Source organism: Gobius niger, assembly GCF_951799975.1.
Source record: "Gobius niger genome assembly, chromosome: 1".
In the NCBI taxonomy this organism is placed as follows: domain Eukaryota; kingdom Metazoa; phylum Chordata; class Actinopteri; order Gobiiformes; family Gobiidae; genus Gobius; species Gobius niger.
Genome location: NC_136852.1, coordinates 14,806,464 through 14,834,012, shown reverse-complemented (window position 1 = coordinate 14,834,012; position 27,549 = coordinate 14,806,464). Strand labels below are relative to the sequence as shown.

At 41.2% G+C, this 27,549-nt stretch overlaps 3 protein-coding genes across 3 annotated transcripts; 1 reads left to right on the top strand and 2 right to left on the bottom strand.

Annotated features, from left to right (window-relative positions):
- Positions 1 to 1,584: 1,584 nt before the first annotated feature.
- septin4b (septin 4b) lies at positions 1,585 to 6,078 on the top strand. Its single transcript, XM_079575404.1, has 10 exons — positions 1,585 to 1,937; positions 2,322 to 2,418; positions 2,503 to 2,776; positions 2,853 to 2,987; positions 3,375 to 3,492; positions 3,573 to 3,674; positions 3,744 to 3,840; positions 3,917 to 4,079; positions 4,189 to 4,288; positions 5,083 to 6,078. Exons 1-10 carry the CDS (start codon positions 1,686 to 1,688, stop codon positions 5,149 to 5,151), a joined length of 1,407 nt encoding a protein of 468 aa, XP_079431530.1. The 5' UTR covers positions 1,585 to 1,685; the 3' UTR covers positions 5,152 to 6,078.
- Positions 6,079 to 8,617: 2,539 nt separating this feature from the next.
- On the bottom strand, positions 8,618 to 17,264 carry mnta (MAX network transcriptional repressor a). Its single transcript, XM_079574353.1, has 6 exons — positions 17,027 to 17,264; positions 14,782 to 15,364; positions 14,662 to 14,703; positions 14,473 to 14,584; positions 10,037 to 10,229; positions 8,618 to 9,846 (listed from the first exon to the last, which is right to left on the bottom strand). Exons 1-6 carry the CDS (start codon positions 17,097 to 17,099, stop codon positions 9,122 to 9,124), a joined length of 1,728 nt encoding a protein of 575 aa, XP_079430479.1. The 5' UTR covers positions 17,100 to 17,264; the 3' UTR covers positions 8,618 to 9,121.
- Positions 17,265 to 17,756: 492 nt separating this feature from the next.
- mettl16 (methyltransferase 16, N6-methyladenosine) lies at positions 17,757 to 26,785 on the bottom strand. Its single transcript, XM_079574400.1, has 10 exons — positions 26,639 to 26,785; positions 26,314 to 26,443; positions 22,047 to 22,234; positions 21,815 to 21,955; positions 21,631 to 21,746; positions 21,280 to 21,422; positions 20,296 to 20,365; positions 20,095 to 20,184; positions 18,541 to 18,714; positions 17,757 to 18,451 (listed from the first exon to the last, which is right to left on the bottom strand). The coding sequence occupies exons 2-10, from the start codon at positions 26,439 to 26,441 to the stop codon at positions 17,882 to 17,884; spliced, it is 1,620 nt and encodes a 539-aa protein (XP_079430526.1). The 5' UTR covers positions 26,442 to 26,443; positions 26,639 to 26,785; the 3' UTR covers positions 17,757 to 17,881.
- Positions 26,786 to 27,549: the final 764 nt, after the last annotated feature.

The window sequence follows — 27,549 nt, the reverse complement described above, 5'->3', positions numbered from 1 at the left end:
GAAAAAAGTGAGTGTTTGGAATGGTTCACCTTTCCTCTGACTAAAGGCAGCCAAATATGAGATTTAGAAAGGCTGTGTCCTCCTCCACACTACAAGAAAATTATCTGATTACCACAGCTTTAAGTGTGACAATTGAAGTTAGATTTGTAGTTCACATGGCACATTTAAACACATCTGGGAGTGTATCACTGAACACAGGCTAAAATATGAACCACTAAACTTGAAGAAACATGCATCACAGATTCAAAACATCTTTTGGTATCAGAGTTTTAAACATCAGGTCCCATAGAAAGACAGGGATAAGTTGTAAACAGAGAAAATTATTACATCAAGCCTTGTCTTTGTCTTGTTTTTTGAAACACTGTACATCATTTACTACTAGTCTACTGTTTAAATTCATTTCTAAATCCTATACTTGATGCTACATTTGGTGCCTGATCATCATGTATTTGGGAGTTGTTTTTTCAGCCTCTCTTGTGTGACTGTGCTGGGTCAATGTTAGTGATCAGTTCCCCTGGGCGGTGGGCGGCGGTGCAGTTTGAAGGTCCCCGTGTCCTCTGAACCAGGGCTATATAAGCGCTGCAGCTCGCGTAGTGTGCTTTCTGCTGCTTTGGGTATGAGGCGGACTGCTTGAAGAGACATAAAGCAGATAGGACTTTCTGACAGGTAAACAGATGACTCCTCTCAAGGAAAAGATTATGTAGACCAGTTGTTGTTAAAGAAAATTATTACAACTTTTTGGACAAAATAGTATATTTTTGGACAATATCTCTTAACTTTATAACTCTAATATTCTGATTTGTCAGAGTCCTACGCATCTGTTAAACATTTTCTGTTTAAGTGCTCCTCCGTGTAGGCATCGGAAGTCATTATGCTGAGTATTGATCATTGTGCTCATTGAAAGCAGGTCACTGGCTTCGTAAACCTAAAAAACAAATTAATGTCCAACCTTAAGCTTCAAAAGGAAAGGTTTTGCAATGTGTCTAGAAAATAAAATGAGCTTGGGTTCTCCATTGCACTTCTCGCTGATTCTGCATTTTGCGTGTAGATAATGTGTGTTGTTCTTGGACAGGAGTGTTTATCAGACTTGTTAATGCATAGAAGATCCGGTTAGGGCTGGAGCACTCTTGGCTTAGAGACTGTACCATCCATCAGATAAATCTCATGTGTCCGGTTCATTTTCTAATCATTTTCATCTATTTCATCTTTTCCTACTTGTATTTATCCTGGCATTCCATCAACCCCATGGCCTTTTCCTCTGTACTGCCCCCCTACCTTAAACTGGCAGCTGTTTTGTGGTTGTTGGAGATGGACTTCCCAGTGCCCCCCAGTGCCAGGATGGAGGACAGTGACCATGAGCTTCACTCTTCGTCAGACGAGAGGGATTTGTGTTTTGTTCCTCCTCATAATCACCAAACGGGGCACGATGACCAGCAGGTACCTGTTGGAACCGCAACAAGGATTTTTGATTGTTTAGACGTTCAGTGATGTTCATTTCAAACAAGATCATTTGCTGTTTCAACTCCAAATCATTTTACCTCCTCTTCATCCCTCCACGCCTTCTCTTTCGTTGCCCTGACCCTCTTTATTTTTTATCATTTCCCCCTTCATCCATCCTTGTGTCCCTCGGACCTTGACACCTCCAGCATTACAGCCACTCTGATGATTCTGAGGTGGAAAGCATTATGCATCAGCAGCAGCAGCGCCCCCTACAGGTGCCTGGGTCTCCCGAGTTTGGCCAGCACGTGGGGCGTGATGAGTGCCCCCCCAGCCCGTCACTGCTGAGGCCCCCGGTGGCGGGCAGTGCCCAGTCAGACTCCAGCTCGGAGGCTGCTGGTTCACGCTGCAGGAGTGTGGAGTTTGACCTGCCGTCCCCTGCCAGTCCGTCCAGGCCTAAGAGCCCCTGGGGCCTGTTTGACCCCTATGAAAACTCCGAGGTAATAGAGGAATATGTTGCCGCGGTTACTGCTGCTTTGGTCTTTTACACCATTTGTGTATTTAAATACTGCTGCTGTCTGCAATGTTAGGTTGTTGCTTGTTCATACAAAGTGTATTATTGACTTTTCCTCAGATTTATACACTCCTGCTGTTATAATTGTAATTGTAACACAGTGCTTTGTATGCTCTGTTGTATTTGTATGGATATTTGAAGGAGCAAAGGTACTTCTATTGTCACTGTTATTGTGGTTTCCCTGAGGACTGGGGCCTGAATGTGGCATAGCTTGCTTTGGTTTTTAAGCAGTGAAATTTCAATCGCCAGGTGTTTTCATGTGCACATTGGAATCATAGCATTTCTCAGTTTGTTCTTTTTTTTTTCTAAGGACCAAGACAAAGAATATGTTGGTTTTGCCACTCTGCCAAACCAAGTTCATCGGAAGTCAGTCAAGAAGGGATTCGACTTCACTCTCATGGTGGCAGGTAAGCTCTTTTTCACTTACTGAATCTGTGGAGAAGAGGTGAACAGATGTTGATTAGTTTTGTTTTCATTTGATGTTTTTGAAGGAGAATCCGGGCTGGGGAAGTCCACCCTGGTCAATAGCCTATTTCTCACAGACCTGTACAAAGATCGAAAGCTCCTCAATGCAGAAGGTGAGAGAGAGAGAGGAATAGAGGGAAGAAGAATATTTGTTATAATGCATATTGTCTTATCAGAGAGGATCACACAGACAGTGGAGATCACCAAACACACAGTGGACATCGAGGAGAAAGGCGTCAAACTGAAGCTCACGATCGTCGACACTCCTGGGTTTGGGGACGCAGTGAATAACACTGAATGGTACCGTAAGTTCATATGAGCTTGTGTCCCGTGTTGGAGGAATCAGGTGACTGACAGAGTTATGCCTGTGTCCCAGTTGGAAGTCTGTGGCGGACTACATCGACCAACAATTCGAGCAGTACTTCAGGGACGAGAGCGGCCTCAACCGGAAAAACATCCAGGACAACCGCGTGCACTGCTGCCTCTACTTTATCTCACCCTTCGGTCACGGGTACGGCACAAATACACCCACAACAACAGAAATGGGGCTTTTTGAATTGGGCCTAGTCATGCATTTATCAGAGGGCACAGTATTCCATGATGTCTGCGTTTGGCCTGCTCGACAAAATGACACTGCAGTGATCTCCGGGCCAGAACTAATGCAGCTGTTGTCAGGTAGATTTACCTCTCATCAGTGCTTTGTGCTGAATCAGAGAACTGCGTACATACAGAACTGGTGCAGACCGCTGTCTACACTAAAGAATGGTTTTGGCCCCAGTAATGCATTTTACTGTGAGGAGACAGCGCCCTCTATTGGCATGAATCGGATATTTGTGGAGGTCCTTCCTGTGTGGGTTACGTTCAGTGGTTTTGATCTCAGTTTTTTTGTTTGTTTCAGTCTTCGGCCTCTGGATGTGGAATTTATGAAGGCTCTTCATGAAAAGGTTAATATTGTCCCAGTTTTAGCCAAAGCAGACACGCTCACCCCCAGTGAGGTCAGGAAAAAGAAAATGAAGGTCAGTTGTTTATTCATTCTGTTGTTTTATATTTTATATGTGGCGAACACACATTAACAGGTTCTTCACACATGTTACAGATCAGAGAAGAAATAGATCAGTATGGGATCCAAATCTATCAGTTTCCAGACTGTGACTCTGATGAAGATGAGGACTTTAAGCAACAGGACCATGAACTAAAGGTGAGACAGGAATGATACTTTTAACCATACACTGACCATAACTTACAAGCCTTTTGAATTTCCACATAGGAAAGTATTCCCTTTGCTGTGATAGGCAGCAACACTGTGGTAGAGGCCAAAGGGAAGAGAGTCAGGGGTCGCCTTTACCCTTGGGGTATCGTTGAAGGTGAGGTCAAATATATATTCTAAACACTTTGATTCATATTTATTTCAATAAACATCATAATTATTGTGTTTTACAGTCGAGAACTCGGCACACTGTGACTTTGTGAAGCTGCGAAACATGCTTGTTCGCACACACATGCAGGACCTCAAAGACGTGACCCGAGATATACACTACGAGAACTACAGAGCGCAGTGCATCCAGAGCATGACCCGCCGAGTGGTGAAGGAGCGCAACCGCAAGTATGTGTCCAAACATGTGCAAGACCTTTCAGATATTGCCTTATATAATAAAGACATAACATAACACGCTGCCAAGTTCATTCTAAAACACATGTGTGGTTCTTCACAGCAAGCTAACCCGGGAGAGCGGCACAGACTTCCCCATCCCCGTGGTGTCAGGCACAGCAGAAAGCGATACAGAAAAGCTCATCAGAGAAAAGGATGAAGAGGTACAACATGCCGGACCTGAAACAGAGTCTGAACAGCAACATGAACCAGGATCTGAACAGGATCCTGAGCACCATGAGGCCCCCCCAGACCTCCAGGCCCAACCTCACGCAGAGTCAAACCACTGGGCAGACCAGGCTCTTTAAGAGTTTCCTAAATAGATACTTGAATCATATGTTTTTCATGTGACTGAATATGATTTTATTCAATGTAATAATGTGTTTACACTGCCCTGAAGCCTTCCCCGAATATCCTTCCCTGAAATATACTTGCACTATATTTTTGTAGCCTGTATTTATTTATATAATATATAATATAATTCATGCGGCCGTTTTAACACATTGAGAGTGATTCTTTGGACAGTGTTGAAACAATTATATAAATACAAGAGCTTTTAATGTGTGTTCCCCCAAATCAAAGATCCCCAACCAACCCTTCAATGTTCTGTTCATTGAGTCTAATAAAAACACCACTTTTTGTAAAAATATTTTCTCCTTTGGTTTGAGGGACAAAAGTTTATTCAACTTTAAATCCACAAAATAAAAATACTGTTAATAAACACACACATGTAATACGTTGTTAAAAAAGTTAAATAATGAAAAACAAATTGACGCTGTATTTTAAATCCCTGTTATAAACACACCTCTAGTTAGTTAGTTGTGTGGCGCTATTATGTTATAATAGATGAATGATTTACAGTGCCAGTCACATCGCTATATTAAGTTTGACAGTAGTATTTCAAACCACATTACAATAGTGTTAAAAGTCTGTATTAACATTAATTTCTATTTTACAGCTGCGGCGGATGCAGGAGATGTTACAGAAGATTCAGGATCAGATGCACACACAAAAAGAAGCCTATTAACAGAAGAAAGGAGCCTTTATATTTGTATATGAGCTTGAACTGGGAAGAACCTCCCGGTAACGTCCTTTGTCCACAAGACTGTCACATGGCCAGTGCACCGCCGCAGACGGAGCAGGGGGCCGGCGTGAGGTGATTTTACACAAGTGATTGTCCATGTTCTCAGAAATATTACCCCCAACACACAAACACAGCATAAATGTATGGTGCAGATCTTCCCACATTAATGGAGTTTTGTTAAATACAGGCTTATAATTTGTCTTTAACATCATATCTAACGTAAGGTTTACATTTGAGTACTGTTGATTAACACACTTGAGCTAAAAGCACACTTTTCTTGTGTGACTACTCTTTTATGACTATGCATTGAATGGTTGACTTGTGATATTGTTTCCATGTTTTCCTCTCCCTGTTATTTAAGCACTCTATATCTTTGATTTTACATTTGAAAGAGCCTTCGATTATCTATATTTTTCATATAGAGGTTATTTTCTATTGGTATTTTACAGTCGCATCAAACACTTTGTTTTACTTGCATTATAAAAGGACAGATGAACAAAATGCTTTGTTAAATGAAACAGCTCGTAGAAAAGATATGACAATACCCTTTATTTGTATATCTACTGTGTCATAAGAGGGGTTGAAAATAGTCTGTATGTCAGATGAGAGCTAACACACTCATTGCCAAAGCTCATTTTTCCTGCCTGTTGTTTGTACAGTTTAACATGTATAAAATGGCCAGTTAATTGCCAGAGCGGACTCGTGATCGGTGATGTTTTTCCGTTTAAGTACATTCCATAAACATCTTATTCAGAATATTTTTGTTTTCATTGTTTTATAAAAATGTCTTTCGTTATGCAACAGTATATTTATGAAATATAATTTACATATGAACCGAGGACAAAATGTACAGCCTCTAATGTTGTAATAAAGTCTGAGCATAAATGTCAGTCGTTTCCATTGATTTATTTTGGAATGCAACGGTTTATTGTTGTGAATGGAGTTATGTGATCTGAAATGGATTGAAAATTGGTTGTTCAAGCGGTCGTCTTTTGGTTAGATTTTATCCTTTTCACTCCTCTGTATAAATGTACCAGGCGGCTAAAAAGCCTTCGTAGTGGAAGGATAGTTGAAAAGCCCTTCTCTAGAATTGAACACTTCAGCATGGCAAACAGCATTCAGAAAAACTAATTGGAAATGCTTTAACCTCTTACCACCCACCTTAACCGAGCCCATTTGCTCCAGTGCAGCTTTACTCTAATCTAATCCTATAGGCCAGAGTAATGCCTGATTTGAAAGCTAAGACCTACAAAACTTTTTTGTCGAGTTGTCACCGCTTTGTTGTCACATTTTTGAAGCTTTTTTTTGTGTTTTCATTTCTTTTTTGTCATTTTTTTGGCACGTTTTCTGGGTTTATTTGTGTGTTTTTGTTGCGTTTTTTGTTGCGTTTTTGTCACTTTTTGTTGTGTTTTTGCCATTTTTTGTCCTTTTGGTGCATTTTTGTCACTTTTCACCACATTTTTGTTTTTTCATCCTTGTTTTTGTTGCCATCTTGACGCTTTATTCAAGAGAAGCTTTTAGATTTGGGTAATGCCAAACTCTGTTCAGGTGGAGGTTTAGAGGTTGAAATACTTAACACTGGTGAATGATGTCAGAATACCAGTCTGATTTTATAAAGAACTTACAATATACAGTAAGCATATATAAAATTAATATTGCAGTGTGGCTGATAAAGGGTCATCAGTGCAGTAAAATAACCGTCCACATCGGGAAAATAATAGTTTATAACCCTAAGAGTCTTTAAAGAGAGGAATCTCATCAGATATTTGTGAACATTGAATTTATTAATATTTCTTATACAAACATTTTTATATATCTGACAGCATATCATGATCTTTAGAGAATACAGTTAGATCTAAAATGCAGTTCATTAACATCAACAAGTAACTTCTTTCACCATAGGGAAAACATGTATTGTTGCCATTTCAAGTGTCACACTCTCACGTTTCATTCATTGATCTTTCACACAAACGTACTTTTATTCTAGTGACTAAAACGTATAGAATTTTGGACTGTGGCTGTCTTAAATCATCAACCAGATGATTTATGTGGTCCCTATCAGAGTCCTATCAAATTGCACGATGTCAGATACACAAGGTAAAGCTCAAGATGAAACAAGCAACAATGTAATATACAAAATTTGTTATTAAATATTATTTCATGGGATTTTTGATAATAATTTGAGTAATATTGTAGAAAAAAAATGAATGCGCTAACCTTAGAACAGTACATTCTGATAAAATAACTATCAAGGCCATCGCTAAATGTTCAGGTTTGCTCCTAAATGATACTAAATACAACTCACAGTGGATCTTTAAAGGTAATAGGGCTACACAATATATCACAAAATTATTGTTATTGCAATTACAGTCATTCCATCTGACAGGGGCTTGCACATATTTTGCCAACACAGCCCAAAACAAAGGCATAGGAACTTTTCTATTTGAAATTAAAAAAGGAAAATAATTAAGTTAATATTAGTGTGTATGTGTACAGTGATGGCTTTAGTGACCTCTAGGACACTGCAGAATGCATTTTTATTTAAGGGTTTCTGGTATGTTTTATGGATGGAATTGATAAGTAACCATGGAGACAGTTCCATGAAAAAACCTGCCAGAAAGCCTTAAAAAAAACCTATTGGATCTGCAGATGGGTCACTGTTAAACCCTGATAAAAAAAAAGGTGAAATAGTCACTAATATCAACTTTGCATAAAAAGTCCCATAATGCACTTCAGTTCAGTTTCAGTCAAGATTCAGTCTAGATCTATTTGAATTTTAGCCTTGTTTTGGTCATGATGTATTTCTTAAAATCTTGTCTTGACACAATTTAATTAAAAGGTAAATAAATAATGGTTAAATTTGACAGAACTTCCTGGAAATCGCTCTGTAAAATATTGCAAAAATCACTATCACAACACTGAAGACAGTTAATGAATATCACAATTTTGTATCTCATTGTGCAGCCCTAAACAAAATCAATATAGTTTTGAAAGCAGTGTTTATCCCAGAGTTATTACTCACAGCTACGGTAAATCTAAGTTCATAACATACAACTGTCATGTGGACCTGCTTCAAATATCTTCTCAACAAACAAACAACTGTTGCATGCTTTCATAGCATGCAAACGCGCAGTCTGCTGCCCAGCGAGACAGCACGGACACACGACACTGTAAGGTTTTTGTGTGGATCTAATTACATTCAGTACCCCCATCCAATAGAATATAAACTACTTGATGATAGAGCTAGTGTGATGAGAGAGTTTAACCTTCATTGTCATTTCAACATTAGAGATCAGATTGCAAGAGTCTATCTAATAGCAGCACAAACAGAACTCACGTCAATGTCACGTTTAGCTCGACGCGACGTGTCAGTGACAAAACTGACAGATCGATTGATTGATCTTTGATTGTCTGTGTCTCGCGATAACACCAAACTGAAATTACATCACATTCCTCACTTTCAGAGGCACGAGTACTTCTGTTTATTAATGAGAACGACTGGACAGCAGGAGGCGCCATTTCCACACGTGCGGCTTTTAACAGGTCTAAATCCTGTGCGAAGTTTAGTCCATAATTTCTGGGCAGCCTCTTCTCCACTTCAGGGGGAGAGCTCTGCTAAATCACATTGTACACGGAATAGGGCGGCCCCGCGTACATCCTTCGGCACACATATATGAGTAATAATAAGGCCAGAATAGCTTTTCTCATTGAAGTCTTTGATAAAAAATAATTGCGCGTCGGAGTAATTTGAGTGGCCAATGAGAAGCTGCTTATTCCCAATTCATAATGCTCTAGCTGTTTGACAAGGAGGAAGACCAGCTTCTTAATGCTTTTGATAAGACCTCATGTAGCCTCCACTGCTCTCCTGCTGATTTTTGGATTAAGAGTACAGCCTTAAAATAACACCTGCGTTTCAAGCCAGCTTCAAAGTGCTTATAGGGAATGAGGGCATGGTCACCATTGTCACCGGATTGAGTACTGTCTGACCCACTAGCTGTGTGTGATGAGTGACCATTTGTGCGCCCATTGCAGTGTGTTTCCCCACTAAAGCAGCAGCAGGAGATGGCTGGCCAGCGCCGTTTAGTTGCGGATGGGCATGGTTGAGTGCGTGCGCCACGGCTAAGGGCTGGGAGTAGAGTGTCGGCAGGTGCGTGACCGGGTGCACAGTGCACAGGCTGATGGGCGGTTGAGCCGAAGTCAAGTGCACCGGGCCGCTGCTCGTCGACGGGGCCAGATGAGCCATGTGTTTCGGCGTCTGGATCACATGGTTCAGAGTCTGGATGACCGATGGGTGGGAGACAGAGGAGTGGGCTATAACAGTGGGGTGCAGGACAGAAGCGGAAACGGAAACCACAGGACTCAAGATGGGAGAGGTGACCGACGTGCTGGAGGAGAGGGTTGCCGTCACGGTCAGGGGAGGCGCGGGTTTGAGGAGTGGTCGCGGGGGTGGCAGTGCGGTCGGCGGAGGTGATGCTTTGCGCTGGGCGATGCACAAGGCGATGGGGGCGGGAGCTGGCTTCTCGTGAGGTGCGACGGTTTTCGGCAGCTCTGGTTTGGTCGACTGAGGAGCAGCGGGAGGCGTGCAGGGCTCTAGCTCCATCTCGTCATCAAGATCATCATCTATAACATCTCCACCTTCTGCAAAACACAGAGATTTAAGTTTTTAATAATATGTACCACTACGGTATATGTAGATTTGTTTATTTTTTTTGGCCTAATGTTGTGAGTTCAGGAAGTGTTGTCTATTTTACAGCCACATAATCAAATAGAATGGATTAAAAGTGAACCCTCTGTATGTAAATTCATTTATCATCTTTGGGCCACACACCTGATGCAGTGGATGTTGAGGCCTGGTCTTCCTCGGGCTGCACCGTTTGCCTGACGACGCGATCAATCTCCACCACATCCATCCACTGGCTCAAGTCGTTCTTCAGCTCCGCCAGTCGCTGCTGTGTGGCGATCTTCTCCCGTGCCAAACGCTCCATGTCGTGCTCGTATTCCTTCTCCTTGCGCTTCAGTGTCTACAAGAAAAGTAAATAAACATGAAATTGGAAAATTCTGGGTATGAAGGATGCATCTGCAATTGAACTTTGATCCTTAAGCTGCACATTGAGTACACAAACACTATAAGAACATGACCTCATTTGAAAGCTAAAAACCTCTAGAATTCAGCCAGTAACCTACTTATGTAGCCAGACAGTAGTGCCAATTCGAACTTGATTGGGACAAGTACTGGGATTTTGGAAGTGGGAAAGGAGCCCCTTTAGGTTTATTGCAGACAGGTTTTACCGTAGACATACATACAGAAGGCGACCCTAAGTGTGTGGGACTATTTCAACTTTGATTGGCTAATTCGCTCAAGAACCAAAATGAATAATCTCAAAGTATTTATTTTTTTATTTTCATTCTGAGCAACAATAAAGTAAAATGATGAACATGCTAAAGGGAGACAAATAGGTTGAGTTTGTAAAATATTCACAACAACAACCCATCATTAACAAGATGATCATATTGGGATATGATCATGTTTTAACAGAAACTAAAGAAACACGCTGGCTGAGGGTGGGGCAAAAAGTGGGAGGTGCTTCCAGGCAGCATTTTTCTCTGACCCAATTTCCCTTAACCCTGTCAGCTGATAGAGGACATGACTAAACAGACTAGACTAAAGATAGTACACGGAGAATGTTAAACCAAGCCAGTACAGTGCACACACTCATACATAGGACTAGTCATAGGAGCATTCACTGAGGAGTTGTTAAAACAGTACCAAGTCAGCAAAAATAGCACAGGCGCATGACTTGTGAGCCATAAAGGCATTAACCAAAGAGTGGACTTCATCACGTTATCTCATTTGTATTTTTAAAGTGCTGTTTGCTTGTACAGTATGATGTACAAAAATAACCAAAGGCTGACAAAAGGCAGGCCATGTGTAATTCGGCACCTGCCCCTCGTCCTTATCCAGGCTTAGAACAGCGGCCAACCACTCTCATCTGGACCACAAGCGCAAACTTAGGAGCCAGACAACACATTATAATCTTGTATTTTGTGACACATAGTTTTAAAGATATAAAATGTGTTTTTTTGTGGAGTAATTTACCCTCCGCAAAAGGCTGGATGAATGATATGTTCTGAAATGCCCTCTCTGTGGTCTCCATGGAAACAAGTCAACTCTCTAAAGAGGCTGTACACACCCAAAGACAGCACAATGTTCACTGTCCTCTTGATAGAACATTTGTGTTGGAGACAAACAAAATACAGATGGATAAAGAGACATTTAAAAATTGCTTGGTGCAAAACATGAGCACAATAGTACTGCATGTCCTGACCCATGATCTGTGATTCTGTGTGTTATGTCAGTATGCTATAAACAGATACATCCAAGGGTGAAAAAGAGCTAAAACGCCGGCTATTGTATAAAGTTAAGTGGTCTTTAGAGGACAGGAAGTTACTAAAAAAGGAGAGATAAAGTGCAGATGGATGGCATGTGACTGAAGCAGGTTGGTAGGACAAAGCGTTACGTGAAGCGTGTTCTCATGAGGCCGCACCTCTAAGCCTTTGAACCTCCTTCTCAAAGAGAGCCAAGGTCCGCCTCATCCTTGTTTGCCCGAAAATCTAGATCAGCGCAGGGACAGGGTGCATTATGTGTGTGCGTGTATAAAGTAAACACCGCTCAGCGTTGTCACCGGCAATGCGAGTGCCGAGCACATGGCCTCAGTGAGAACGGGGGAGGGAGGGAGCAGGAGAGAGGGGGGTTGAACAGAGCAAAACAAGCTGGGCTCACTGACTCACTTCTGCAGTAGATACACCAGGCTGGATATCTTAAAGGGCCAGGAGCACAAAAGCCACGTTGCAGACATGCTCCTGAGCTGGTCTGACTTGCCAGGTCTTGTGACAGCACAGAAACTAAAAACCCTATTCTATTAGTGCCTTTGAGCCAAAACGGAAAACTTCACATGGTGCCTGAAAAGGCCTTTCTTTGAGTGGGAATAAGTCCTTTTTTTTTTCTTTTTTTTTTACTGAAGGTTGGGTTGCCAGGTTCAAAACTAACCTAAATACGATATGTGTGACCAATGTTGCCCAGTTACAGTTCAACTCCAAATTCAGACCTGATAAACAAATACTAAACATCAGATCAAAACTAGAAGTCTTTTTCATTTTCATTCTTAATCAATTTACTCTGTGCGTGTCCTTAAAAGGGTTTTTGACAAACAGATGGAATAGCTTGCATTTGAAGTCAAGCCTTTGAGAAACGAGTTCAGCCAGCTCTGAGAGGAAGTGAAGCGGGAGCAGAGAAAGCCGAGCCTTGTGTTTACTGCTCCATGTTCCCTCCGTGCTGCTGGCTGCTAAGCCTCGTGGCACGGTTAGTCCTGTCTGTTGCAGTGTGTGGTGGGGGCGCAGCACGGGGGTGACGTCACGCGGTTCAGGCTAGCCATGTGCTTGCTGCTCATGTGGCCCAGCGAGGGAAGGAGTCGGGCGGGGTAAAGGGTGGCTGAGGAGAGGGGAGGAGCGCTGCATACTCTCATGAAAAGCATTTAAAAATGAAACCAAATGATGAAAAAGAAGCACTAAAATTGCCACAAAATATTAAAACTAAACATACACGAGCTAAAGTTAAGTAATGGGATATTGACAAGGAATTAATACATTAAAAACATTCTTATATGTTTAACACAATATAATAGGAGCATAGCAGTGGCTTATTTTAATAACTGGAGGCCACAGCAATGAAAAAGACAAGCAAGTGAGAAGCTCTAGCAGTCAAAGCTATAGACAGTAGCAGGAATTAAAAGACATGAAACTGTTTATGACCAGAAAGACAAGGATAGGCAGGTCAGTCTGCCAGTAGAGCATAACACACTGAACACCGTGTTGCTTAATCACGCAGAGCAGAGGGAGGAGGGGGGACTTGGTGACAGGCTGCACCCACGCTGTCCTAGTTCTTTCCCCCCTTCATATCCACACACACAGAAGCACTGCGGATCAACAGTACACTGCATCTCCATGTCAGCTCATGAGCTAAACATAAACCTTCCAAACAGGTTTAGTTAAGAGAAGAAAAGTGACAAACCTCTCAACATTAATGTCAAGGCCACTATATGTGCACTTAATCAAAGTCCAATGAATCCATACAGCCCAATGTTTAAGTTGGTGACTGGATTCCTTCAAGATGGCAAAGTGGGTGGTGATACATAACGCACACAGGGTCGAAGCTGCTACGTCTCCAGGAAAACTCAGCCAAATTCAATATTTATGTACTGTTTCCATTTTCAAATAAGAACTAAGGACATACTTGACAAAACTGTAATGAGGCAAATAGACTTTTGAACTCATTGTTCGTGTCTACAGGACCAGCCTTACTTAAATTAACAAAGTAATGCCTCAAGTTCTTTAACACAAGGACTGAAAACAGAAGGAAATAAGATCAACAGTCGCGCGTGTTCTCTCACAATAACAAGACATCTGACCACACTAAATATATCCACATCTGATTATTAGTGCTGAGAGCATGAAGGCAAGGCAACTTTATTTATACTGCACATTTCGTACACTAGGCAACTCAATGAAGGGCAGCTCCAAAAAGAGGACAACAACGGCTTTCTATCAAATATGAACGAATGCGGAGGTCATTTTTATTTGGGACACACATTCTGTCCATTTTCTGAAATGGCCATGAACCAGATTTTTTTTTTACGACAAAACAAGCATTTCCACTTTTTTTAAACCGATGTGAGTACTTTTATTTGAGTACTTGCTGATAGCAAACACAAGTACATACTTTTTTAAGTACCAGTATATGATTTACAGACTGACTTTTTTGTAACAGATTGGTTAGTTATTAGTTACTTTACTCATTTACATTTTCTTGAGTAAAGTAAAGTTATATCAGAATTTTACTGTCATTTTATTTAATTTATTTTTCAATATTAGTTTTGATTTCTATTGCATATAATTTCATTACTATTGTTTTCCCCAAGGCTTAATGTTGTTAATTGCTTCTGGGGTCTCACTCTGTCGATACATATAATTGAATAATTGTTCTCTTAAAAACTGTACTATGTTTTCAACTACTGGTGTTATGCCATTGTACAATATTAACTGTTTTTTAAGGACCTTTTCTGTAATAACTACAAATTGTATTGTTTATTTGCCCATAATTCTTTAGTTTCGCTCATCGTTGCAATAAAACGATAACTTGTAGTACCAGTAATTAGCATTTTTGTTAACTGATAAATGCTCCTCACCAAACAACAACAAAAATCCTACCTGTATGTATCTTAGCGCACTCCGGAGCACACTCAGATTTGAGGTCTTCTTCTCATCAACGTTGGGGATATTCTTCTTCAGCGTTTCAAAACACTCTTTCAAGTGAGCCCGTCTAACAGTGTATAGAAATATTCAATCAGCAAACTGTTATTTAGAAGTACAAAGAAAGTATTCAGCTGTGACACACACCTGTTTTTCTCAAGCTTGTTGTGAACCTCTCTTGTGCCTGCCCTGTATAAGAAAATATATATTTAAAAAACAGTGATTACACAAAAATGGTGTTAATGAATTTTAAACCTGCAAACTTACCCCCCAGACCGCTTTTTACTGTCCAGAAGCCGGGAGTCATCAAGGGGGCTGCTTCCACCGATGGCCCCGTTCTGGAAAGGCGCCTGCTGTAGGAAAGTGCCTGAATGAGGGAGAAATGCTTGAGGCAAGGAAGGGGAAACGATGGAGCCGGTGTAATGGTGAAGCGACTGCTGCTGAAAATTAGTGTTAGCAGTTTGAGCGACAAAGTGCGGTTGGTGGTTCGGTAGGGGCTGTGTATGGCCGGCACCGGGGGCGGAGGTGGGATGCTCCGGTCGTGGCTGTGGAGAGCGGGGCAGCCCTGAGAGGTTCTGATCTTGGGGAAAGAGGGCCTCTCTCTTGGCAAGAGGCGGAGGTGAGAGTGTGGCCACAGGCAGAGTTGGGGAGCCCGTGTGATTGGGCGTGGCCACAGGTACGGGGATGACCGTGATGGGCACAGAGGGAGAAGGCATCGGGGGTCGGATCAAAGTAGGGCGACATTCCTTGGCTTTTTTCACATTATTAAAGTGAACCGTTGGGTTAGGGACTTCAGGGGTCTTGGGCTCTCTTAGCTGCTCCTGTAGCAACTTTTCCTTAAAATCATCTTCTGTGAAAAAACAAAACAGAAAAACAATTACCATTTATCATTAATTATTCGACAAAAGGGTGGTTCAAACTTTTCACACAAACCACCACCTCAAAAAATATCTGACCAAAGCTTCAAATACCATGAGGGCTAGATCAAGACCAAATCAGGACCAATTAAAGCAGATCTTATGGGACCTATGTCTTAACTAGACTAAACACATCACTAAAACATTCAATGACATTTTCTATGCCCAAATTAATTAAGACTCCCTACCACAACACATAACCTAACTTTAAGTTCCTATTACTTCATGAAAACCAGCTGATGGATAGGTTTGCCTGTACTAGCTTTATCAGTCTGTGACACATGGTTTACTTCAGAACCTTCCATTTTTTTATATTCCAAAGCCGCAAAGAACAACGTGTACTTTTGCCAGCGTTGCCTTTATTACAATTATAGTTATATTTGACGACTTGCTTGCCTCAGGTTAAGATGAGGAACACCGGGAAAAGTCATAAATCAAAACGCTTCTGTGCCTATTATATAACTGTAAATGCATGGAGAAACACTGGCCTACTTTCTCCCTAAAGTAGCCTGCTCTACGTGCAGAAGAAGGGAGGAGGACTGTACTGCTCCCAATGCAGCGAGGCAGACAAGAGGATTGGATTAGTGTGGCGCAAGAGCTCTCACTCTGCTGGGTATTTCTTTTATGTATCTTTTCACAGAAGCTGACGCAGTGTTTCCATAATGCGTAAAGACTGTCGCAATTTCTTGAACCTGCACGCGCACTATTGTTTGAACCTTTGGGTAACGCGCAGCATTTAGTATCAGTGAAGTATCCCCTTCATAAACAATCTTTGGGAGGGGTTGCCCGGCACGCACGTGGTGAGTGGGGCGTTCTATGGGCGTGCCTACTGTTCAGGGGCGTGGACTCTACGCGCACGTCATCTACACGGAGCCCGAGCAACACCAGCTACAAGTTTTACCTTTACTACATAAACATTACACGGAAGTACTCCTGCAAAACGACAACCAGAACCATCTTAAATCCGATACAATGTTTATTTATATACGCCACGAAACACATACACCCCGCGCGCGACACTAATCTGCTACTTGATCTCTGCGCACTGTGTCAGATCATTATGTAAAGCGAGATTGGCATTCCCCGCGCCACCGCCCTTGTGCACTCATGTTTTGGCATACAGTTTAAATGTTTTTGCTGCAAAGCGTGCTCCAGAAGTGTCTTAACCTTAACTCTACCCGGTTTTGTTTTGTTAACCATTACTGGTGCGCGAGGGAGATGTGAAGTCCTTTGAAGAGGCATATGTTTCGGTTTCGACGCCTGAAGTAAAGGCGAAATTGCATCGTCATATTTGAATAGCTGCCCGAAACTTCGCTTAACTTGGCTAGGAAGAAAACTACACCGAGTTCAGATGCGATTGATGAAGAGATTACCCCCTTCATTGCGAAAATGTGAACGCGAAAGTCAGAGGTAAGTAGGCTAAAAACCAAGCGTTTCGTTTTTGGTGCGTAATCCCATTAGTGCTACATAGTTCAATATGTCACTGACGTTTAGTAAAATTATTCCTCTATAAACCCATAGAAAATCCGGACATAAGGGTTTGTCACGAATGTGCACGTAACCGCGTTTATTAAATATTTATATGTCCCACTTACCACGTGCTTTCTGTTGTTGCAGGGCTTGCAATTCTAAAAACTTAGCAGCCTCTAGGAGCGTTTCGATGCTCATTCCGAACAACGTGTTATAAAAAATAAAGTAGAAACCGAAAAGCAAACGCAAATTGCGCCCAAGTACTACAGGGAGAGGTTCCCAGTCTAAAACTGGCTGAGGGTAATCGGACACCCCCCCTGCAGAAAACTCCGCCACTTACGTAGCAGCAGCCCGGGTTACAAACAAGATGGCGCTCAAAGTAGTACAAATAAGGTTTGTGAATCACGCACACGCAGCGCTTGAGACCGCCCTCTGACAAATCCACTCCCTCTCATGCAAAGTGCGGAGGGATACTGTAAAACACGGAACTGGACCAGCAAATGTGGAATATTACGTTATCAAATTATGTTTATTATAAAAGTGCATGCTCTCACTGACAACTGATCACATCTACACATGCGCAGCCGCTTATACTATTATGTAAAATCCATAACTGTAGCATGAAGATGAGTTTTATGTGGATATTTCGCTATATATAATATTTTCATCAGACTTGCATTTAAGGCTGGAAATGTGTCATCTGGAGACATGTCCCAATGCCAAATCGATAATACCTGCAGTCAACGTCAGATAATTTAACTAACCTCTGACCTCTTGTGGCCACAGTGAGTTGCTGCTGATTAAAAAAAGGAATAAAGCAAATGTTTTGAAATTTGGAGTGAAATAACACAGTTTATTTAAAAGCAAAGTTTAAAAATGTTTGTGAATTATTTACTAAGTTTTTTTTTTTTTTTTTTAAGTTTTTTGTTCTAAACACAGTGTGACTGAGAAATAATGATTTGTACATTAGAACTACACAACTATTTTCCAACAGACCTTAACAGTGTGTTTCTGAGGAACGTGCAGAGTTGGTTCATAAGGTCTTTGTTCTGACCCTCAACCCAATGCATCTCTACCAGAACATCTTTCTCCTCAAGCATGATGTTCAGCACACACTTGAATAGGAACGGTCTATTGCCGTCAGGACTGCTGGACTGCTGTGAAGGGGGCTTGTTTTCCGTGGTGAGCCCTTCCTTTAGACAGCTGTCCGTTACATTTGAAGTGTCAGTGCAGGTCGACAGCTCCATGTGGTCAGCCCCAGCCTCTTTTGGCTCCTTTGGTTCTTCACTTTTCACTTCCGGCTCATGTGGTCCTTGTTGCTCTGAACTACATTCAACTTGTGCATTCGCCTGAGTGTCACAAACACTTGCAGAGGGAGGTGCAGTTACAGCTGTATTTTGGAGGCTAGCACTCTGCGGTGCTCTGGGGACCTCTCTCAACTGCCGTATCTGTTCCCGTCGTCTCTGACGTCCATGGATCCATGTGTTTTCCACTGCAGTCAAGAAGAGGCTTTGTTCCTGTTTTCTGCATGGTATGTGTTTAAACATCACCTGAGGATCAGAAAGACAGGTAGATGTTGTTGTTTATTTTAACATAATACTTTAAACATTAAATCAGTAAGTTCTTTGTCATTGCTTACTCGTAGATCAGTTAGCGACTTCTCTAGAAGGGCAGTAACACCATCCACAGGGAAACTGCCAGTGCATCCCAAGGCAGAGGCCTTTGCCTGGAGCTCTTTCAGCCCTGCTTCTGGTAATGTGAATGACAGTGGTTTCCGAGCCCTTTCCAGTTTACGTTTCTTACTTGGTGGAGACTAAAAAAAATAGTAAATAGTTAATTTCTCTGGCATACCTAAATCACACCACGGTAGACATAAAATATAACACAGCAAGCCTGATGTTGACGGTTTTGCGGACTCAAATGTAAGAACATAAATATCATTGTGTACAGGTATAAGCAGTACCACATCAGTTTGAAGAAGTCCATTTGCAAAAGTAGACCAAAAAAAAAGTACAATTCAGTACCAGAAGATGGAGCTACAGAGCTGCGTTATCCAATCGAAACATTTTGCATTATACAAAGCAAAGGTTAACTTTAATCCATGACACACTGCTATGCTAGCAGAGGTGATTAATGATTGAAACTGCTGTTTTAAAGTTGTCAGTATTCATCTGCAAATACGGCAATCAGAAACCACGTGTGACTGCAGGATGATACAAATGTGGGGGGGCAGCGGGGGTCTGCCGCAGCAATGGGCCATGATGGAGCAGACAGAATGGCCGACTGACCTACAAACATGAAAGGATCGCACTTTGGGTCTGACCTTTGCTCTGCTGCACTACCAGACATGGCACAATCTAATCTTGGAACACTTCACGGTCTTTATAATGTTTTTTTTTCTTGTATTTTTTCCGATTAGTACGGAAGGATCACAAATGTATGTACATGTCTTCTCCATAACAAGCTTCAAACATGCTCAGACCAATAACATTATCCTTAACACAATAACACTATCCTTAACACTTTAGTAATTCAGTATCATTGTATTTCCACTACGTATGTATTGTACAAATAAAACCCATTTGGCAGTACATACAGCAGACCTATGTGTCCCATTAAGAACATGGTTAATGCCAAGGAACTTGCCAGGCACATTTTTAACCCATTTATACAGTGTGTGCTGGACCTCGGCCGAGTAATATTGGTTAAGTAGGTCACAGCTGCTGTTCATGTCACATATGTTTTAGTTCAAATGGTATATTCAAGACCTAATCCACAAACCTATATCAAGACGTCAGTAGCCAGTCAACCATGAATAAAAAGTCTATACAGAGAACCCACTGCAGTGCGAGCATGTGTGTGCATCATCATAGCACAGGCTCCAGGCTCTACCTCATAATGATGCTGTGCAGCTCCCATGTGTACGACATAGAATCCGAGTGCTAGTGGAGGAGGAGGGTGGACAGGGCTGAGAGATATATAGGCCAATTTTTCTGCACAACTGCTTTTAGGTTGGAAATACCCCAGGGAGACATCCAGGAAGCAACATACTATACTACTGCTTGAAGCCAAAAGTGAAAGTTGCACAAATCCAATGGTCATATCAATCAATTACAAGTAAAGAATCATTTTAATGCAGTACTGCTTCAATAAGATGATATTATTTGCTGACAAAAAGTGTAAAGAGACCTACTGGGACAATCACATCGTCATAGAAACTCCAGGCCAAAGCCCATCGCATAGTGCGCCCTTGGCAAAATTCTGTGTAGGTCACTTTGGGTACCTGGAATAAAAAAGAAAGCACACATTAGATAGGGACAATGTCTATAGTCTTGGCAAATAGTCATTTATAGTAAATTCAATAATTTATGGTATTTCAAGTTGGTCTACTGACCCCCTGTTTCCTCAGCTCCTCTTTCAAAGGCGCCAGACTGCACTTCTTCCCCAACATGCAGCTGTACCACCTGAACAAAGACAGAATCTCTGAACACTGTTGAAAGATGTGATGCACTGCCTCAAAGCTAAGGTGGGCTTCAGGGAGCAACTCAAAGGTAAACAACACAAAAGAAAAGGGAACGCAGGGGATTTTAAGAACAAAGGGAGCAGATTTGAAGCTGTATTATTGGTGAGAGATTGATCAATAAACATCCTTGTGCAATACCTTTTGGTTAAAAGGGAAAACAATCACTTGTGGACACAAACTGAATAATACAAGAGCTGAGAGTCCATAGCTTGTGTACCCAATTGGTAAGAAGGATGTTCCAACATGTTACCACAGGGGTCTCGGCATGTTTTGGCAGTAATAGCTAGAGCTATGTTTCACTTATCCCCAAGCTTTAGACAGAAGATTAAAAGAGAGCTAAAACAATAGAAAATGCCTGACATAGAGAAGGCCTTGGACCTGCGAGTTGGAGTAGTTAGCAAAAGTATGGAAAGTATGGATTTTGCATATTTGTTTGTGAAGGCTCTCATTTGCCCACAAAGTATTCAATGTGGTACACTTTAAATTGTGGACTGGAACCTGGTTTGGTTGAGTTGAGGACATTTTGCTTCTGCAAAACATCAACTCAACTCAACCAAACCAAACCCAGTCCAATCGATAATTTAAGCTTCACTACAACTTTGCATGTTCTTCCTGTTCAGGGATTCCTAAGAGTGCTCCGATTTCCCCTGGGCGTTCACCCACAGCTCCCAACAGGTTATCCTAGTGGCACTGATAGATGGGTCACATCATGCATAAGACAACTTTCCCAGCAGGGCCACAAAACTATACCATAGCTTTATCTTAGAAAGTCAGAGCTGAATAAGAAATGTAGTATACAGGTAACTAAATAACTTGTTTGCCTGTGTAGAAGTGCTTTTAGACCCAATAATTTACCGTAAACGCTTCTTAAGCTGCAGACTGTCATGGATGATCCTTTTGACAAACTCCAGCTCCCCGCCCTCGGCCATGATCTCAGTCACTCCACCTGTGTTCACGGAGCTCGGGGGAGGCCGTCTGGAGTTTCTGGAGTTGACCCCCTGGCGAGAGACAAAAAGGTAGACACAGATTAAGAAGAAATCCTATTAACAGCGCTAACCATGAACAAAGACAAGCTCTGACTGGTATAGAGATGTAGTCAGCAGAACGAAGATGGCATTCATTAAGGCTGCAATATTTATATAGCAGAGTTATCCTTTTTTTGTGGCAGCCCTAAAATACATTCAATACAATCTCAACAACTGGTACCTTGGCTTCCATCTGATTTGCAAAGAATGGCGGGTTGCACATACAGAAGTCATACACAATCTCAGTTTCCTCTTTCAAAGCGTCCATAAGCAAAGTCTTCTGTGGGACCTTCACAACTGGGTAGAAAATGTTGAATGAGAATTACTTATATCAAGTATTGGTTTGGCAACAAAACGTCACTCACCTTTAATAAGGTCCGACATATTGTTTTGCTCCACGTTTTTCTTGGCATAGTCAAAGCAAATGTCATCTACCTCTGTAGCAAGAAAGTACCATCCATTCATCGTGGCTCCCAATAAAGGGTATATACAAGACGCCCCAGTGCCTGAAGAGAAAGCAACATTAATGTATGTGGGTTTTCTCAATTTTCTCCACTATTTTGGAGTCTCAGAGGTGTTGGTGTATATTTCATGTACCAATATCAAATCCTCGGCGTAGCTGCTTTTGGCCATCGATGAGGTCCTCCACCCAGTGAATGTAGTTGAGACGCAGAGGGACAGTGGGTATGAGGCGCTCCAGAGGAATCTCAATGGTCAAACCAAAGTCTTCCTTTAGCAAAGTGCAGGTCAATGCCCGGACTGCCTCTGGCTCTTTGAAATTCACCCTAGATAAAAATAAAACAATATCAAGTTGATTAAGTTCACTAAAATCACATATTCATTAATGGAAGATGTAGGTGTTCTTAGATGTCAAACATTTATGTTTGAAACATAAGAGGCAACAGTTAACTGGATATCAAATTCTAATTTGTTTACCTTCATAACATAATATTGGCAAGCTTTTCACCACGGTAAACTTTTAAACAAGCTAAAACTTTACAAAGCTGTCAGCAGCATCTATCCAAAGAACTGGCAAGAGGAAAGTATTATTCTGTGTGTTTGGTTTATATTGATGATAAATTTTAATATAACTTTTGGGAGGATGGATTTTTTGTATCATTTATCTGACTCTTTTAGTATTGATGATTTTTAACTACATCACCACCGAGTAGCTGCTGTTAATGACTCGTGACAAACAGGTGTTGGACTTGTACAAATGAGAGACAATTTACCTATACAGACGCTCATCAATCTAACAGAGTGTGCCTTCGCCTGATGAACACATTAGACTAATGGAACAAATTTGTCAGCGTGACCTCCGTAAGGAGGGCTCACACCTGGCCTCTTTTGTTACTTCATAGTCAACTTAAAGAGCAAGAAAAGTAGAAAAAATTAGGTTGATTTTCATTTCAGTCACTCTTTACCCCAATGTAAAGAGCAACCATCGCTTTCATCTGCCCAGACTTATCACATGACGTCCCTCAGTTGTCCTCCGAGGCATCATTAGGTCAGGATCAATATTCACAGAGGATGCTGTGGACAAACTCTATTTTTAGGCGCGAGTGTGTGCTTGCAGACCCACCAGGCCCATCAGCAGCCCTGCCACGTCTCCATGGCAACACCACCAAATGAACAGAAGAGGAGAGCACGCAAATCCGGCCACGCTGGAGCAATGGCTGATGCTGGCGTGAGCGTGAGAGTGCCCGCGGTTCTACGCGTGTGGTGCCACGTAGGTGCGGCTCTACGCAATGAATTATTGTTTTTGGTGACGGCAGACACAGAGGGACAAAATGGGAATGATCATTTTAATTTCTTTTTAAGTAGAGAAGGATGTTTGAAAATACTAGAAAAGGCCCTTTTAAAACCAAAAGTGAAATGCATTTATTGTTGAATGAATAAAATGTGCTCACAACAGAGGCCAGTTTACTGCTGAGGCAAACAGCTCAGTCTCACCTTCTTGACACACCATCAGCACAAAAGAATACATGCAGTGTGCTCACAATCTGCCTCCACAGAGGGACGACCTTCAAACTCATTCACCTGGTGTGTGCTAGGAAACTGTGCTGGTCTCAGCAAACTTATTTCTCATATCAGGATTTTCAATCTCCATCACAATTTCAATCCTTCCTGACTGTATTCTACTACTAAATACTCACACACAAAAAAAACCTGTATAATGGCCTAAAAATATTAAAGGGGGGTATTATGAAAAAAAATACTTTCAAGAGCGTTTTACCAGGTTGCCATATTTCTCATCAACAACAGACAACAGAGCTGTGTTTTGACCATAGACTGTTAAAAAGAATAGACGTCTCCTGCTCACTCCTCCCCATTTGCAACAATGACTACGCTCGAGGGGGAAATCATGGCAGGTTGACAGACTCCTCCTCCCCAGCTCTGACGAAGCATGTTCCTAAAAGGGCTTAAGGGCGGGATCTTCACTGTAGACTCCCCCTTTGCTTGACGTGTTGTTCGCTCTGCTCCAATGCTAACAGTCCGGTCCTCATTAGTACGAGATTTCAAAAATTCTTCTCATGAAAACCAGCCTGGTGCCTTTAATTGTAACTAACCCAGCGTTATCACAGGAGGAATATCTAGCAGTAGAAAGTTTAAGAAAATTAGGGACCAGGCTCTAAAGTGGTTTTTCACGTGTCTAAAGTGCAATGCATTTCAATGGGAGACTAGCGACGATAGGGCGGTACTACAGCAATGACGGCCATGACGTTAACCGTAATAGTCATGTATTTTGTACATGGTCCCGTTCAAATATACAAAAAAAAGTAAACTAAACTAGAACCATTATTTCCAAATGAGGATGACCTGGAATCAATGGCTGGTCTTTTCCTGTCACAAACATCACAAACCCATCGAGCATGTGCTGCGGGGGTGGTTAGGGGTTTAGCCGCAGCTCATATGCTCTGAAAAGTGAGAACAGCAGCATGGAAAGATCCCACAATCTGGACAAGATGGATAAGATAATGAGATTTTATTGATCCCACAATGGAGAAATTCACTTTTTATATCAGCTTTCAAGAACACAAAGAATGCAAATATCCAGGGAAATGTGCAATCAAGTAATAATAGTAACCAGAGGAGAAAAACTAAAATAACTTCATAACTTACATGGAGTCCATGAGTTACAACATGAAAACAATTTCTGAACAATGAAAGCAAAAAGTTTGTTTTCTCGAAGATGATCCACCACACGACTGAAATGATTCGACTACAGAGAAGAAATGTACTATATCTGTTTGGCCAGTGTCTCACCACATAATACTAACCCATGGCCTCAACAGAAAACCAACCAACGGCTCAAAAAAGCACATCAAATTAAACTTGGCAGTAGGGCTGAAACAACTAATCGATTAATCGACAACTAATCGATTACTAAAATAGTTGTCAACTATTTCAGTAATCGATTAATCGTTTTCTGGTAAACACAGACTAAAATAGAGCAAAAAAGACATGAAAATTATGTAATGTGGATGAAAACCTACTTTGTTTTTAAAGTGAGGGTCTGCAGTGTTTTGTACATTGTAAATTTCATAAATATCTGTCTTTGTCTCGTCCAATCAGAAAGCAGAATTAGCACAAATAGCCTCCCACAAACGTTTACTTTAAGTTTACTCCATCAACATGTCCTCAAGCGGCGCCACTTTAGCTTATGTCTGTGATAAAAAAAATTGAAAAAATACAATTTCCATGCACCTTTCACAGCCAAGCGATTAATCGATTAATCGTAAAAATAATCGGTAGAATAATCGATTACCGAAATAATCGTTAGTTGCAGCCCTACTTGGCAGCGATAATGTACAGGACACTTTCCTGCACCAATAATAGGGCTCTTTTCCAAGAAAATACATGATTGCATTCTGAAATACTAGCAACTTGAAAATGTATAATTCACCCGCCTTGACTACCATGCCTTTTGCATTTGCATGCAACAGTTTACTTTACCATGAGTAAAGTCTGCATACATTCCCCTCACATTGTTGTGTGTTCCGTCCAAACTATTCAACTTTGGGTTTATCAGTCTACAAAATATTTTGCCAGTAGTGCTGTGGCGCATCCAAGTTCTCTTTCACAAACCAAAGATGAATAGTTTGGGAGGAACACACAACGTCATGTGTGGAGGAAAAATGGAACAGCACATCAACATCATGCCCACTGTGAAATACGGTGCAAGGAGAATCATGGTGTGGGGCTGTTTTGTTGCCTCAGGGCCTGGACCACGTGCTACCGTCAATAGAAAAATTAATTCACAAGTTTATCAAGATACTTTGTGGAAAAACATGAGACATTCACAACAATAACTGCTTTCCTGTAGTTGCAGATTAGACGCTCACAACGATTAGGATGAATCTTAGACAATTCCTCTTTTCAAAACTGTTGCAGTTCAGCGAGATTCAGGGGGTGTACCCTCTCCTGTGAATGTTTACATGTTATGGCCACTAAAAATATGATGCATGTAAATGTTTGGGTGGCATTAGTTAAAGCAGACACTGTTTGATCGGTCTTATGATTTTAATAGAGATCAGACCACATTTTATTACCAATTTAGGCTGAAATGTGTACTCACTTTTTCCTCCCACTGTATTTATTTTTCATTCGTCATTCACATGCATTCCAAGACAAGGTTCTATTTTTTTTTTCACTGTGAGCTACTTACATGAAACAAAATCTGCAGAGTGCAAATTGACTCTGTTGATCCTATTTCAAAACAATTTAACAACATGACTAGAGTTTCTTTCCACTTCCGGCTATACTATATTTACCTAAATGTTTGCAGATTGTGTTCAACATGCCTTTGAAGAGGTAGGCTGCTGAAGATTATACAGTTCATCTGGTTTGTGAGGTTACTTACACGGGACGTCCCACCAGGCTGGTCTGCACGTGCTGCTGGAACTCGGGGTACTTGGATGCAAGGTAGGCGAAATCAGGGGGCTTATCTTTGTAGCGGTTCCGAGGATGCATTGACTTGTTTAGAGCCATGGCTAAAACACACGCAAATGTAGTAAAGGTCCATGTGTTTATTATTCGTTTATTACTCCTTAAATGATCTCTCAAAGTTTCAAAATTACACACCGTTTTTTTTTTTTAAATCAGTAACTCTTCTCAAACAAGCTATGGAGAAACGTTAAGTTAACGTAGCTGCACAACATAACACCGTTTCGTGATGTATGCCCTACCTTTCTTGTCTCGATGATGAAGCTCAAGATACCGATGGATTTCACACGTATTCCATGTTTATGGAGGTCGAAGAACTGTGTATTGACAAAAGTTAAGACAAGCCACGTTGTTCTAGCGTTTTTTACTTTTTGTAAACCTTTTCCTGTTTTCCTCTGACGTCAGTTTTACGTAATGACGCAGTGCCGTAACACTCCATGGTGTAGAAAATGTTTTTTTTTTTTAATCCATCGTGTAGCCCATAAGACATTACATTAAAAATAAAAGTATTTTATATTACATCCCTATATTTAAATATTATATCTGTAATAGCTTTACTGTCGCCATGAAAGGAACACACTGGAAACTAAAGCTGATGAGGTCTAAATTAGGTTAATTTATCTAATTTGTTCGGGTTCAATAATATCTTACATAACCAAGGAAATTATATTACTTTAATTTGACAAAAATGCAGAAGTTTGTCAGGTTGGATTATGGGGGTAATGTAGTCACAGAAAAAGGTTGAGAATCACTTAAGGGTGCATCATGGAAGATTTGTGAGGAAAAAAAACAACTTTTTATTAGTGCTTTTAGTGACCCAGTATGAGTGGTTAAGCATGACGCCTTTACTTTTCCACCACAGTGGCCTCTACGACGCTCCAAAATCAATTGTTTTAAACGTTTCTGGTAAGTTGTCACTGCTGACAGACCCTCTCACCAGAAAACCTACAAAAGAATTGATCGTGTAGTTGTAGAGGCTACTGTGATGGAAAGTAAAGGTGCTAACGACCCATACAGCCACTGGGTCACAAAAAAGTAACTTACGCACAAATACCAACTTTTTTTTTCTTACATAAAAAGTCCCATAATGCACCTTTAAGTTAAACTATATACAGAACTATGCCACATTATAGAACTATAGCCAATTAGTATT